At 38.0% G+C, this 13,811-nt stretch overlaps 3 protein-coding genes across 5 annotated transcripts; 1 reads left to right on the top strand and 2 right to left on the bottom strand.

Moving 5' to 3' along the window:
• Positions 1-240: 240 nt before the first annotated feature.
• LOC110762916 (tlg2p-like protein a) lies at positions 241-3,535 on the bottom strand. The gene is made up of 8 exons (XM_021965640.2): positions 3,047-3,535; positions 2,046-2,322; positions 1,806-1,895; positions 1,463-1,540; positions 1,211-1,288; positions 1,044-1,109; positions 887-967; positions 241-769 (listed from the first exon to the last, which is right to left on the bottom strand). Exons 1-8 carry the CDS (start codon positions 3,241-3,243, stop codon positions 662-664), a joined length of 975 nt encoding a protein of 324 aa, XP_021821332.1. The 5' UTR covers positions 3,244-3,535; the 3' UTR covers positions 241-661.
• A 243-nt stretch (positions 3,536-3,778) lies between these two features.
• On the top strand, positions 3,779-8,040 carry LOC110762883 (protein DEHYDRATION-INDUCED 19 homolog 3). 3 transcript variants are annotated; one of them, XM_088255279.1, is made up of 5 exons: positions 3,779-4,379; positions 4,935-5,077; positions 5,571-5,656; positions 6,181-6,435; positions 7,570-8,040. In XM_088255279.1, the coding sequence occupies exons 1-5, from the start codon at positions 4,304-4,306 to the stop codon at positions 7,622-7,624; spliced, it is 615 nt and encodes a 204-aa protein (XP_088111405.1). In that variant the 5' UTR covers positions 3,779-4,303; the 3' UTR covers positions 7,625-8,040. The 3 variants fall into 3 exon arrangements, with proteins under 3 accessions (XP_088111405.1, XP_088111403.1, XP_088111404.1); XM_088255277.1 differs by lacking the exon at positions 7,570-8,040 and adding an exon at positions 6,946-7,318 and having other exon boundaries at positions 3,795-4,379; XM_088255278.1 differs by lacking the exon at positions 7,570-8,040 and adding an exon at positions 6,946-7,318 and having other exon boundaries at positions 3,800-4,379; positions 5,577-5,656.
• A 231-nt stretch (positions 8,041-8,271) lies between these two features.
• LOC110762862 (RING/U-box protein) lies at positions 8,272-12,270 on the bottom strand. The gene is made up of 4 exons (XM_021965565.2): positions 11,946-12,270; positions 10,094-11,332; positions 9,011-9,998; positions 8,272-8,769 (listed from the first exon to the last, which is right to left on the bottom strand). Exons 2-4 carry the CDS (start codon positions 11,330-11,332, stop codon positions 8,516-8,518), a joined length of 2,481 nt encoding a protein of 826 aa, XP_021821257.1. The 5' UTR covers positions 11,946-12,270; the 3' UTR covers positions 8,272-8,515.
• Between the last annotated feature and the right edge of the window lie 1,541 nt (positions 12,271-13,811).

Raw genomic sequence — 13,811 nt, 5'->3', positions numbered from 1 at the left:
GCAGTTTATAGCCGTTAAATCAATGATTTCACTCACTCATCTCGTTTAATCAACGATTTCATTCACTTATCTCTGTAAGGTGTAGAATAAGCACAATTCATTAGACTGTAGGTTGGGCTTAAATTTGGAAGTCCTGCAACTTGGTTAGCAAGCAGGCTTCTGATTGCAATCACATGGTATTATTCAGGTGTGCCATATAGTAACATGCCCGTATGTGTCATTGCCTTACATCCAGGAGGATGGATAAAATTGATGTATTTTATTTTATTGAATTATCAAACTAACAATGAAATAGAGAAAAGCCTCATCTTACACATATGAGTTGTGGGGAATGAAAACACAAAATCCCGGCAAATGAAAATTGAAAGAATCACCCTTCCCCAAGGAACAACATGTATTTTACGCTCTATACAAATTCCACGGCATTCATTCCCTAATGAACCATTACCCCTTCCCACTCTCTTTTTACTAATACCCAGAAAATATGGAGGAATTCACAAATAGTCACTTAATGTAGTATATGTAACTAACTAGGGCACTCCAAAACTCCTCTAATCTTCTGCTAGGGAGAGCATCTTTGCACGTGTAGAAGTCCGAAGGGAAGGTTATGACAATTAGAATGTAACCAAAATCTGGAAACAACTGTCCTCTCGCTCTCAGATCACAAGAATATCTCCTTGAGTATTAGGAGGACCAGCATGATAAAGCACATGATAACGAGTACTGTAGCACACATCACCATTCCCCCTTGTTTCTGCGTTTTCTCAGCCTGTAAGCTCAATCCATTAAACATAATATGCCATCAGAACAAACACAGAGACAGAAGCTAAAAACAACTTATAGATGAAGTACAATGATCGATGTAAGAAGAGGAAGATAAAGGGACCTTTTGCAATTGCTTGAGGCCATCCTCAACTGTACTTGCTACATTCTGAATGTTGTAGTCTATCCTATCAACAATAGTTCCCTGTTTGAAGAAAGATGTTTAGATAGTGACTGATATTCTGAGAAAATTCATGTACTGAAATGACATGAGTACTAACCTGGTCTATCACTAGTACTGACAAATCCTTCATAATCTGAGCAAGCTCATTCACAGATTCCACAACCTATTGGAAAGGGAAAAGAGTATTTGTCAATCCTGAAAGAAGTATGATGAAGGGTTGGGTCAGTGTAAAAACAAAGATCATGTGTAAAGATCTTCACTTGCCTGTTGGATCTCCCTTTCCCTTTCTGCTGTGAATGCTTCGCTTTTCTTTAGCTTGGCCATCTGACGCTCATTAAACATCTGACAGGATATGTGTATTATTATCATATTACTTTCACCTAAGGTAAAAAATGTATTCAACATTTGATCTATTGAACAACACTACAGATACATGGTCTAGGGAATTGGGTGTCCTCATACTTGTCATGATTGAAAAGATCTTGAAAAAATTATAATGAACAGGAGAGAGCTTACCATGTCATCCAAATCGTCACCATCCATTCTGGATCTATTTCCATTTAGGTTCATCTCTAAATCATCCCCATCTTGACCCTATATCACCCAAAACAAAAAAGGAATGTTTGAAATAATATAACTAAAAATGTTAACTAGTGTTCAATACCAAGGCATGTCACACTTTTCCTCAGTATACAAAATGAATGTATGAAAATACAATTCCAAGTTCCAAAAAGAAAACAGCAATATTATGTATGAACTAGATTATCAAAGCCAGAGTAACCACAGAATGTTAAAACAAAGCTATGAAGCATAACTATCCATTGTCTTGAATCGTTAAAAGGTAAAAATTCTTTCAGACCTCTGCTTGCTGCCTGAGACGCTTCAAATAAGTTGACTGTTTCTTGCGAAGTTCCATTGAGAGGTTCTGAAGGTCAGTGGCAAGAGATCGCTGCAAAAGAATCATGCAGACATTAGCACTGTTCTTTGGGATCAGTTGTTTTATATATAAAGCTGTGTAAAACTCTGGAATAAACCCAAGTTAGGAAAACCTTATGACTCACTACACTGCCAAAAATATCTAATGGCTTTTACGTCATACCTGCACATTTTTTCTAACATTTGAATCTTCAGAAGGCCCAGCTGCAGAGAGTCTCTGTAGTCTCTTCTCAGATTTCCTGATCAGACTCGTTATCTCTTGTGTAAGACCCTCAATCAAGCGTTGATCTTCTTTACCGTCTCCAAATGAAGGCATTAAAGCCTTTGCATGAGCCTTGTTCAGCTCAGCCATTTTTACCCGTGCACGCTGCACATTTACTGCTATTTCTTCAGATAGATCCACCCATGCCGGCGGTAGACCAACAGTAAGTGCACCCTTACTGCAGCAATAAAAACACATGACAGTCATACTTCCGAAATAAAGAAACATCCATACTTGCAGCTATTTATTGCTTTTTTCCTGTGCATACTAGTAAGAAGAAGACTTGATAATGTTCTTCATGAAACAAAATTCATTCCCCATTTCGTGCAACACCTAACATCTCACACTTAATAAAACTAATCTACAAGGCTTTCCATAGACCTTACAGATTAGAAGGATCAAAGGAGGACCAAAACAATTCGAGAACTCACGTCAGTCAAATATGAAAATCCCACATTCTGGGAACCATATACGGTTATACCATATCTTCGTGGACCTCAACTCCAGCAATCATAAGTCTATCCTTACCAGCCAGTTTTGAATTGTGCATTTGTAGCTAGTAGCTATTGATCATCCATCCAACATCGAATGACTTAATGGCTCTGATCTAATAATCCGGCGTTCAATTTCCTATGTATGTGTCAGAATTCAGTGTCACCTAACATGCATTACCACAGTTCAGTTCAAGGCTTTTGCTTTCTCCACAATCTGAAGGTTTCATTTCTCTACTATTTTTTATCTATCTTTTTCTCGTAAACCAAACTCAACATCTAACCAGCCAAGTAAAACACACTTCCCTTCCCAATCAGATTTCCCAAACTTTACTTTAATTAAATCTCAAATTAAACAAAAAGAAATTCAATTCAATTTACATACAGAGAGATAGAGAGAGAAATAGAGACCTTGAATTACCGGGATCCTCAGTACTGAGCGGAGCATAAGACCGATTCGGATGCAGAAGCGAAGTGCTGACCAATTCAATGACCGGACCACCGCCGGAGCTGGTGGACGTCGAAGCGGACGAGCTCGTCGGAGCGCGGACGGTCTTCAACGCATCCCTGTACTTCCTATAAAGCAAGGTCCGGTTCCTCGTCGCCATGGGAGTTTTGATTCAGATTCGGACTCGGACGCACAAAATCTACGGATCCAACAACAACGGACAAAGAAAGAAGTCGGGTTCGCGCCTTCTCATGAAAATGAGGTGAACAAAGAAGAGAGAAAAATTAACAAGTCCTCTCTCGGGTTGGGCGGAGGTCACGTGATCGGAGATCCGCGACGGCGAGTCACGTGCCCCGGCGAATTTGGAAATGGCTTTATATATTGGTCTTGGTGAGACAGTTAGAGAGGAGGTGGTAGGCTCAGGCTGTTGTTCAACTTTGTTATTAAGGTTTCGTCAGTTTCCGGTGTTACAATTACGACCGCGGGTCCTCTTCGCGTTCGAGCTTGGGTTTTGGGCCTTGGGCCTGGTCTTGGGCCTGAGTAGTTAAATAGTTTTTGGTTTATTATATTCTGGTATGAGGCCACGTGGCACGTCATGAAAACTACCGAAGTGAAAATGGAGGTATTGAAAACTCACAGAAGAGCGGTAAGCAAGCAGGAGAAGGTTCAGCTGTAAAACGGTGTGTGCCAGCCACTGAGAGAGGACCGACCGAGAGAGCCCTTCTCTATCAATCTCTTTCTCTCTCCATTCTCTTGGCGTCACTGTTTTCTTATTTTATTGGCCATTTGTCATATTCACCGCAAAATTCTTCTGCCTCCAATAAATTCCAATTTTTCCTCCAACAAATAAAAAACTAAAATTACAGAAATTACAGAAATTACAGAAATATACAGCTTATACATATTCCATAATAGATAGATAAATAAACTGATAGAGATTAAATAGCTCCTTCCTCCTTCTTCCTCTGCCTCTTCCTCTTCATCTTCGTCTTTCACCAGAATCACCGCCACCACCTTCATCAATCATCATCAGCCTCAATTCCTCAAGCTCAACCCCAAAGCCGTTTCCTTTCTTCCATATCAATCTCTATCTGCCTCTGTCTCTGTTTCTGTCTCATTCCCAATTGTTCATTTCTAGGGTTCTAAATCTGAGAGATCAGAGCCAAGTGAATCGCATCCCAAAGTCTCTTCCTTTTCCTTAAATTTCATAAAGGGTAGCTATGGACGGTGATTCCTGGAGCGCTCGTCTTTCCACCGCCTCTAGGCGTTATCAAAACGCTCTTCAATCTCGATCTGGTTAGCTCATTCATTTGTTTCCATTTCTATTTTCTTTTCTTTTTTGTTGCTTTTGGTTTAATGCCTTGTTTGGTAGGTAATGAAATGTTATGTAAAAAAGCTTTTTTTTAATATATATATATTTTTCTTTGGGTTGCTTAAAGTTTAGGATATAAGAGAGCTCGCCTAGGCTAATGCTGCTGTTTGTTTGTATATTTTCATTCTACATATTTTTTGCATTAATATGTAGAATTTATATGAAGGTAAAAGAGAGAAATGAGAATAAAAAGCTTGAATATTTCCATTTATCAGTTTTTTATGGCCCACGAAAATAAAAATAGAGATGATAACCTGAGCTCAATCCAACTACTTGGCTTCAAATCCTGTTGTTCTTCAGTGTTTTACTTGTCAAATGTTTTTTTAAGGAATGAAGTATCATAATTATGGTGTTATTTCTTTGATGAGCTTTTTTTTGTTGACATATAAATTGGGTTTTTCGATGCTGAAACCCAGTCAATCAGCCTTACAGTGTTTATGGATTTGCACTTATTGAAACATGGCATTATGTAACTGCAGATATGTTCATGGGGTTTGAAGAATTTGATGGGGATGATGATATAAGGGAGGAATTTCCATGCCCATTCTGCTCCGAGTATTTTGATATTGTAGGATTGTGCTGCCACATCGATGAAGAACACCCAGTGGAGGCCAAGAATGGGGTATGAATCCTTTTCCGTATCCATCAATAGCTAATTTCTCTAACTTTCAACCTTAAAGCGAATAAATTCTAATTGTTTGATGCATATAGATTGAAATCGTAATGCGAGGGGTCTAGAAAATGCTTTGTTTTGTAAAGAAGTATGTCATCTCCAAGCATCATTTTAATAGAGAAAAAAGTCAATACAACCTTTGCTTAACTCTATTTCACAAAATCCTTGATTTGAAAACCAGTTAGGTTCTTAATATCAAGGGGTACATCTTGTTGATCCCAGATTCTTAAACAGTTAGCATTTTAGCCTTAAAATTTTTGTATGGTTTCAGTTCTCTCTTTTTGAAATATAAGGTAGTGATCTGTTGGGAATTATGTAGCTAGCTTCGTCAAGTTATGTGACCTTGCTAAGATATATTATTTGTTAGACGTTACATCTTATCTTATTTCAATGAGGATGGGTCTTGTTTGAACTTAATTTTACTCATGGTGCCACTGTTTAGCTGCAGGTGTGCCCAGTTTGTGCAATGAGGGTGGGAGTTGATATGGTTGCGCACATTACGCTACAACATGGAAGCATATTCAAAATATCCTTTTCTTTTGAGTTGCTATGTGGTGCAGATCTTATGTGTTATCTTATTCTGTCATAATCAACTTTGTCATTCAATTCAAGTTTTTGAGTATGCCATCCCTTTCAAAAAAACCTTTTTATGGAGTCTGAAAAATATGCTAAATGACATGGTTTGAGTCCTTAATTGTTATAGTGAATTATCATTTCTTGCACGAGAGCAAACTCCATTATCCCCATAATTCTTAATTCTGTTCTGAGCATTCCATGTTTATCTCTCCCTGTTTGTGAGCACCTTTCACAAAATCTAGTTGGAGACCTCAAACATGTAAATCTCATATTAGGGTCAGTTAAGTAGCCTTGACGATGACTGTTCAAATTACACTTTGTTTTCTCTTCTTTGAACATTTCTGACTTAAAAGTCATATTAGGCAGTTTTCTTCTTGGTTTTCGTCATAGTTCTGAGATTTATTATGTTTTGTATATAAGATTGATCAGATTGAAGATTTCACCCAATGCTTGAATTCCTTAACTAGTAATTACATGCAGCGCAAGAGGAAGACCCGAAATGGTGGAGCTCATTCAACTCTATCTTTGTTGAGGAAAGAGCTGCGGGAAGGCAATTTGCAATCTCTTTTCGGGGGATCTTCCTGTATACTTTCCTCATCCAATGCAGCGCCTGATCCATTGTTGTCATCATTTATTTTGCCTATGGCAGATGATTTCGTCAGTGTTCAGCCTCACTTCTCAATTGAAACGAGCTCAGCCAAGAAAAGCATAGATGAGAGATTGTCAGAACGGTACGTTATTAAATCTTCAACTGCTTTTGATGGACATCTAAAACCTATCTCCCCAGCTTGCTCTAATTCTGGCTTTCTAACCTCATGCTCAAGCCGGATGCCCTAAACAATTATGATTTCTAGCTAATACTCCTTTTATGTATATGATGTTTAGAGAAGGGTTGTGGTTCACATACACTATGTAGGCATGCACGGAAAAAGAAAAAAAGAAAAAATAATGCATTCTTGTAAGGGGTAATGTACACAAACTCTGGTTCTGTTCATATGTTTGTGGCTTTATGCTAAACCATGCATTTTTCTTTTCAGAAAACTATATTGTGCTTAATTTACGTGTCTGAAAAAATCATACAACTTCACACAATTGCAAATGCAATATAGTGTCAAATTTCTACCAAGAGCAGCAATTCCTCCATTCTGTTGCATATGCAACCTGGGCTTTGTTGTTTTTATTCAACTTTATCCCCTCGGTATGCTTGAATATCCTAGGTCTAACATGTTCTTTGGTCACAGAAATGTGCTGTCGCCTCCTTTGTTGATCAAAGATAAGGAAGAGAAGACAAAAAGATGTGCGTTTGTTCAGGGGATGTTGTTGTCCACCATTCTTGATGACGGTTTATGAAGTTTCCATTAGGCTGCTGGAGTGAAGTTTTCACAATCAAGAGAGAGCCCCTGCACCTGCATTCCGTGGTGGGTTTGTAGCGAGTATGCAAATGTACTGAACACAAAGAGTGTATGGAATGAATAAGTTGTAGGATCGAGTGTAATTATCTGGCATGTGAACTTTAGTTTATAGGCCTGAACAAACTTTCATATCATCTGTTATTTTCAGGTCGTTATTTAGTTTAAAGAAAAAAAAAGAAAAAAAACACTATATTTTCATTAATACTTCGCCCCTCAAATTCCTTTTTGCACTTTGTCCAAGCAATTTAATTCAAGCTTCTCCATCAACCCCTTTTTTCCTTCTCCTTTTGGATCTTTCTTTTTGGGGGTTCTGATCTCCTTTTTTATATAAGATTGCGCTAAGGGTGAGAGTGAATGATGGGACACCAAGTAGAAAATTGAACGTTTGGTAGAGTGTAGTCTCTTTTCTAGGTAACCCAATCTTTCTAACATGTAAACCAAATTCTTTGGCAGCATATTGAAGGAAGAAATGGAGGCCAACTTCCAAATTTTCACCGAACTAAAATGAGGGGAAGTTTTAGGCCCCGAACATGGCTAGGCTAAAAAATGTTTGGGATTTGGGAAAACGCAGTCATCCTCATCTCCACAACCACCTACCAACTAGAAAACAAAGGGCGCTATAAAGTTTGTTGAATTGGGAATGGGTCATGGGTGGGTGTGAAGCATAATTGAGGGGATATGTGAGCCGGTTACTTCATACAGTTGAAGAAAAGGACCCCATTGGAATTGACCAAAAATACCAAGGACCCCATTGGAAATATAGATGATAGAACAGTGGAGTTGTTTGTGAAAACATTAGTGGCATTGACATGGTGGGGCTGTTGAGCGTGGGCCTGGTGATGCTGGTCTTTTAGTGGAGGGTCGAGTCGGATGACAAACAAAAGGCTGGCTGGTGGCGTGAGTGATGAATAAGTAGCTTGTTAAATTCACCCACTGTCCCTTTTTAACTACCAGAGGCATCATTTTTCTGATAGAATCCATATTAGCAAGGGGGATTCGAATTCAGAATCCCGTATACAAGAGTAATTGCTTTTAACCACTTGACCACTTGACCGGCATCATTTTATTCCTAAATAGTAAATGCATGAGCCATGACAAGGCAAAAAGTTTACAATAGCAGACAGCTAGAATAATAACAATCAGGCTGCAAAGCAATTGGGGAAAAGACAGATACATAGCATTTTCAGTATACTGGGATAAAATTCCACAGAGAAAAATATAATTTGAATTAGCCTATCTAAACAATTACTGTAATGGGATTGAATAAGAATGGGGGGTCTTTTTTTACCTCAGTGGGAGTCAAATCTATAAACAAAGCTAAACAAATTATTGTCTAAATTCCTAACATCAAAATGGGATGAAGGGGTGGAAGCAGAAAGACACTTGTTGAATCAAATACCTACAGACCTAATCTCAACCACTGCTGTAGTTTCGTATCCAGGATCCTCTTTACGACTTCCCCTACAAAAGATTCAAAACAAGATGAACAGCAACCTCTTATCAGACTTGTCTTTCCGCCCACCGTTAATTCAACGTGGGAGCAGGTTGATGGAGGAGACACAGCAACTACCTCATTGCTTCTGTGCTCACGTCCACATACAGCTAAGATGGTGTGCGTTGATCTCCTCGCAATTTCCTTAAAAGTACCTTTGTCTGAAACACAAGAATACAAGGAGTTTGAACATTCCCATTGGAACAGTAGATAAAAATCTATTCGTCAAGTTCAGAAATACTCATAGGCACTTTAGGCTGCCTCATATATAAGAATCATAAGAATAAGGGGCTGGATTCAGATGAAGGCATTTCACATATCAATGAAGAAATGCCTCCGTCGGAATCAGTCCAAAATGAACTAGGTCATGTTTGCATACAACTCACTTGAAAGTTCACATACCTAAATTAATATCTCGGGACAAGTTATCCAAGTGGCCTTTGACCATCACTTTCAGCTGTTCCTTTGCTCTGTGAAAATCACTCTGTTCTATAGCTGTATTAAGGGTAGGGGGCACGCCACCATCAGATCTAATATTTGGTATACTGTTGATGTGATGGAACTGCCCATAACCTGATATTGAATTCATCCCTGTAAGTTCAGGCCATAATGCTCCATTGAGAGATCTATCAGCAGATGGTGCAATTGGATCCTGGATTGCTTGCCTTCTCTGATGGCTTGATGTTGATGAAAGAAAATCATTATCTTGCACTTGTGCTAAAGGATTTTCTTGTAATCTCTCCTCAAAGAACGTATGGTAAGATGCCTCCATTTCGTCTGTCCTTGTATGTTGTACTGTTGTTTCCCTCCCCTGAGCAGCTTGAGAATTTAAGAAATCATTACTCAAATTATCAGACGAGTTCCTCTCAGTTCTGGCCATGTAACTCGTTCTATTAGCATAAAGTAGTTGTTGAATATGACGCTGTATTAGGCGTCTCCCTGATAAAGTTGGTGCCCCAGCCCCAGATACCGGGGAGGCTGCTTGAAAACCTCCAACAGGAACTCTAGGGGATGATGGATTCCCAAATGCTTGAGTAAAATGTGAACGAGGTGAGGACATCAAATTAAGATCTATCTCTAAGCCTTCATCAAAATTTACAACAGGTGATTGTCTATTAGACAAAATGTTGTTTGTAGTTCTCGGATCAGACAACCGACCCTGAGCCTGTGAACTTGAGGATCCCATAGCTACAGGTCTACAACCCTCACAGTACCAATTACCTTCGGGTACTTCCCGCCCAAGACCAACACAATAGGTGTGAGCAGGTGAATCACATACATCACACAGTAACATGAGGCCATCTTCCCCACCTTCGTGGCATTCCGTACATATCACATTCTCATAAGGGTCAAGATAACTCCTGAGTTCTTCTTCTGTCGGTTGATAGACCTGCATAAAGAAATAAACCCACTTGAACAAAAAGAAGAAGAAGAAGCAGCAAACAGAATGCAATATAAAGCATGACATAACAAGTAATAAGGTACCTGATCACGCTCAGGGACCTGTATTACCACTTCTCTCAAATCAATTCCTGTTGTAGATCTTGCAGGCTTACTGATCGTCTTAAACCTCTGCTTGCACAATGGGCAACGACTTTCCACTTTTCCCCATTCCATGATGCAAACAAAACAAAAATAATGAGTGCAACAGTCTAGTGTTCCCCTCACTCTTCTTTTATCTTCCTCTGAGAGACAAATTCCACAGACCTGCTTTCCCACCTCCACCTTCACTTGCTCAATCTTCTCCTTGCCCTTCCTTCTAGGAGGCTTTCTTGGCTGCTGTACAAGTCTATCCTCCTGAATGTTAGTAGACACGGATGAACTTCGCAAATTAGTTTTCAAGCTTTCACACAACTCCTTGGCTTCCCTCACTTGCTCTCTCTCTTCCTCGGAGATGGTGTAGTCATAATCAGATGATCCAGAAGACACAAAATCTGAATCTGACGGTGCAACACATCTCCTCCTTTTCCTAACCCTTTTCTTCTCATTCCTTTCTCTCACAGGCAGGTTAATGTCCATAAAATCACCATCATTTTCAATATCATCATCACATCTTACCTTCCTCCTCACAGCCTGACCTTTTCTACCTTTCTTTCTCAAAGGCTTCTTTGAGGCCACAGATTTTCTACTTTTTTCACCTCTTAGAGGACCCTTTTTCTTCAAACGCCGCTTGCCCACTTTCACATTAGTTTTCTTCTTTTTCACCACCGGTTTTTCTTCCACCTCTGAAAAATCATCTTCATCTGGTGTAAACTCCTCATCGTCATCATCATCTTCATCATCATAATCTTGATCCTCTGCTTCTTGATATGCAACCTTTCTCCTCTTTCGTGATGGTTTAACCCCATTTTTCTGCCGCCCAGAAAAACCATTTTGAACTTTTGATCTGACTGTCTTCCTGATCTGTTTCATTTCCTCTTCGTCTTCTTCCTCCTCCTCATCCACAATAAAACCATCTGAACCCTTTTTTGCTCTTGGTCTACTGTTCTTTCTCACCTTTTTCACTTCCTCTTCATCTTCCTCCTCCTCAACAAAACTCCCAAAGCTCTCTTCTGATGCATCTCCATTCACAGAAGAACAATAATCCTCCTCCAAATCGTCAGAAACTTCATTTTCTTCATCTGAAATGACATAATCCTCATCCGAATCATCGGAATCCTTATACTTAGACTGAATTCTTGACGTAAATTTTCGCTTGGAACTAACCTTCCCTCCCTTTACCATCTGCTCCTTGCACCCAAATTAAAAAAGCCAAAAGTCCACATTAATCCAATTTTAGATTCCAAAATCCAATTAAAACAAATCAAATTTCAATCGTCCCCAATTATTTTCCTCTGTTTCGTGTTTACCCATTAACCAAGCATAACAACCAACCAAATATTTCCTATCACCGATCTGCTATTTTTGGCATTCAAAATCCAAACGAAAAACCCAGATTTGCTTTCCTACAAATTGTTTTCAACCACACAAAAATCCATAAACAAAAAATCAACGTAGAACATCATTCTCCATTTAGAAAAAATTATCTCCCCCCTCGTCTTTCATTTTCCTTTTTTTTTTTTTTTTTGAGCTCGAGTTTATACAAATTATCAACAAAACTACAAGGAGATAACAAATTCCCAATTGAAGAATCAAATCAAAACAAAAACATCAAAAATAATTCATCGCGAAAAACACAGAAATTAAAACCAGAGCTGGGCTATATATCTTTTAAAAATCAAATTCCAATTCATACAAATACACAGATAAAATACCTATATATACATACACAGAGGAACAGAAAATTGTAGAGAGAGATAGAGAGAGAGAGAGAGGGAAGGAGGTGTGCGGTGGGTACCTGAGAGAGAAAGAGAGCACCGGAAACAATGGAAGATGGTCCGAAAATTTGTATATATTTTGTTTTCCTTGCGTTTTTCTTTTTTTTTTCTTTTATATGTTATTTTGGCGTTATTTTCAGCCAAAACTTTTATACTGCGAGAAGAGAAATCGCTGCTTCTTACGGCGTGCGCAACTTGGCGTCCTCGTTGGAGGTTTCCTTTCAGGGATTTACCAAAATACCCTTCTGCTTTCTGGGCCGTTATTCGTACATAAATTTTGTAAGTTTGGTATATTTTGTGTCACTGCAGCTCCTGACTGCCAAGATTTGATTGTTGTTTAACCCAAAAAAGCGCCCCCTAAAAGGGTTACTTTTTTTTTTTTATCCTATGAAAATTAATATTATTTTTTTATTATGTTGTCAAATCTTTTATATTAAGTTAAAACATAAAATAAAATAAAAAATTATTTTGGTCAGATTAAAACCCAATATTATATTGGGATACAAAAAGGGAAAGCCAAATCATTTAAAAATCCCATTTTAGGAAGCAGAAAATATAATTGAATTGAATTTTTATATTGTAAGATACATTTTTAACGTCGAAATCTGATGGAGAATCATAACCTGCCTGAAATATGGATTTATAAATAGATTTAGTAATAAAGTTAAAAGAGTTAATTAATCAAGTTTTGCTTTCTTTATTATTTCATTTGCCATCATTATTATTCATAATCATTCAAAGGATTTCTTTAATTGCTGAGACCCCATCAAATATGTGTCACCATTAGAAATCGGCCCAGTTTGGAAATGCACCCAATAATTATACCCACAAAATGACATGAACCTACAGCTCAGCTACAGTGCTATTTTTATCTTTACTTTTTCCTTTTCCCTCGTTTGCAACCCAAAATATTGAGATTAAATTCTGGTTCAAGATTTTGTCAAATGATGCAAATTTAACTGACCCATCTGGGTAGGGATTCTGTATAGCCGCCAACAAGAAACACAAGAGAACAAATTAGTCATTAATTACAAAAGATTATGGTGTTCATTTTTGTCATGTGCGATCATGATTTTAATTGGGCTTTTGGATGAACAATTGACGGTAAAGTTATGTTTTTTTATTTTTAAATGAATAACACGAGTCGTTCTATGGTGAGGTTGTCATATATGGATAACAAATGTGGACCTTCATATAAGCCACATAATTCATCTGAATAATAACTTCACTTAAGTTTAATAAAATGATCATGTGACTAATATAAAGATCTGAGGAATTCATATATGGCACCCTCATTATAAAATTTCGTCATACACGATATATGTGAATTGGGCTTTGTTTTGGACACCATAATCATTCTTGAGCTTGGGCCCAACCAGCATTGGAAACCATAACAACTTTAGCTTGGGCTGACCCAACCAGATTTGGGTCTTGCTCTTTGTTTGTGGGTTAGCAATCAAACTTTCTGTTTGGGCTTTCAACTTGGTTTGAATTGGAGTTGAACCCATTTTTTTGGTTTTTTTGGTTTTTTATTTATTTATTTTTTATAGTCAATAAATAAACATTACAAAGAAAGAACATCCTCCAGTGATATTCACATCATATAAATCACAATGTAACTTATGTAAAACATCCATTATAAGATTTCCAAACCAAACACGCGTAGATGAAAAAGAATGATCATGTTTAACTAGAATATCTGCTACTTGATTAGATTCCTGATGGGCATGTTTTATCAAAACTTAATACAATATTTTACACAATATTATTAAGCTTGGAATCAATCAGCTTTCTTTTAGGTTAACAACTCATCAACTTCCTTTTCTCCCCACAACATGATATGATATGACTTGAAGGGGAGTTGAGTTGTCCAATCCAATCTAAAT

The sequence above is a fragment of the Prunus avium genome, chromosome 6, assembly GCF_965620075.1.
Source record: "Prunus avium chromosome 6, drPruAviu1.hap1.1, whole genome shotgun sequence".
Taxonomy (NCBI): Eukaryota; Viridiplantae; Streptophyta; class Magnoliopsida; order Rosales; family Rosaceae; genus Prunus; species Prunus avium.
This window is presented reverse-complemented; position numbering and strand designations above follow the sequence as displayed.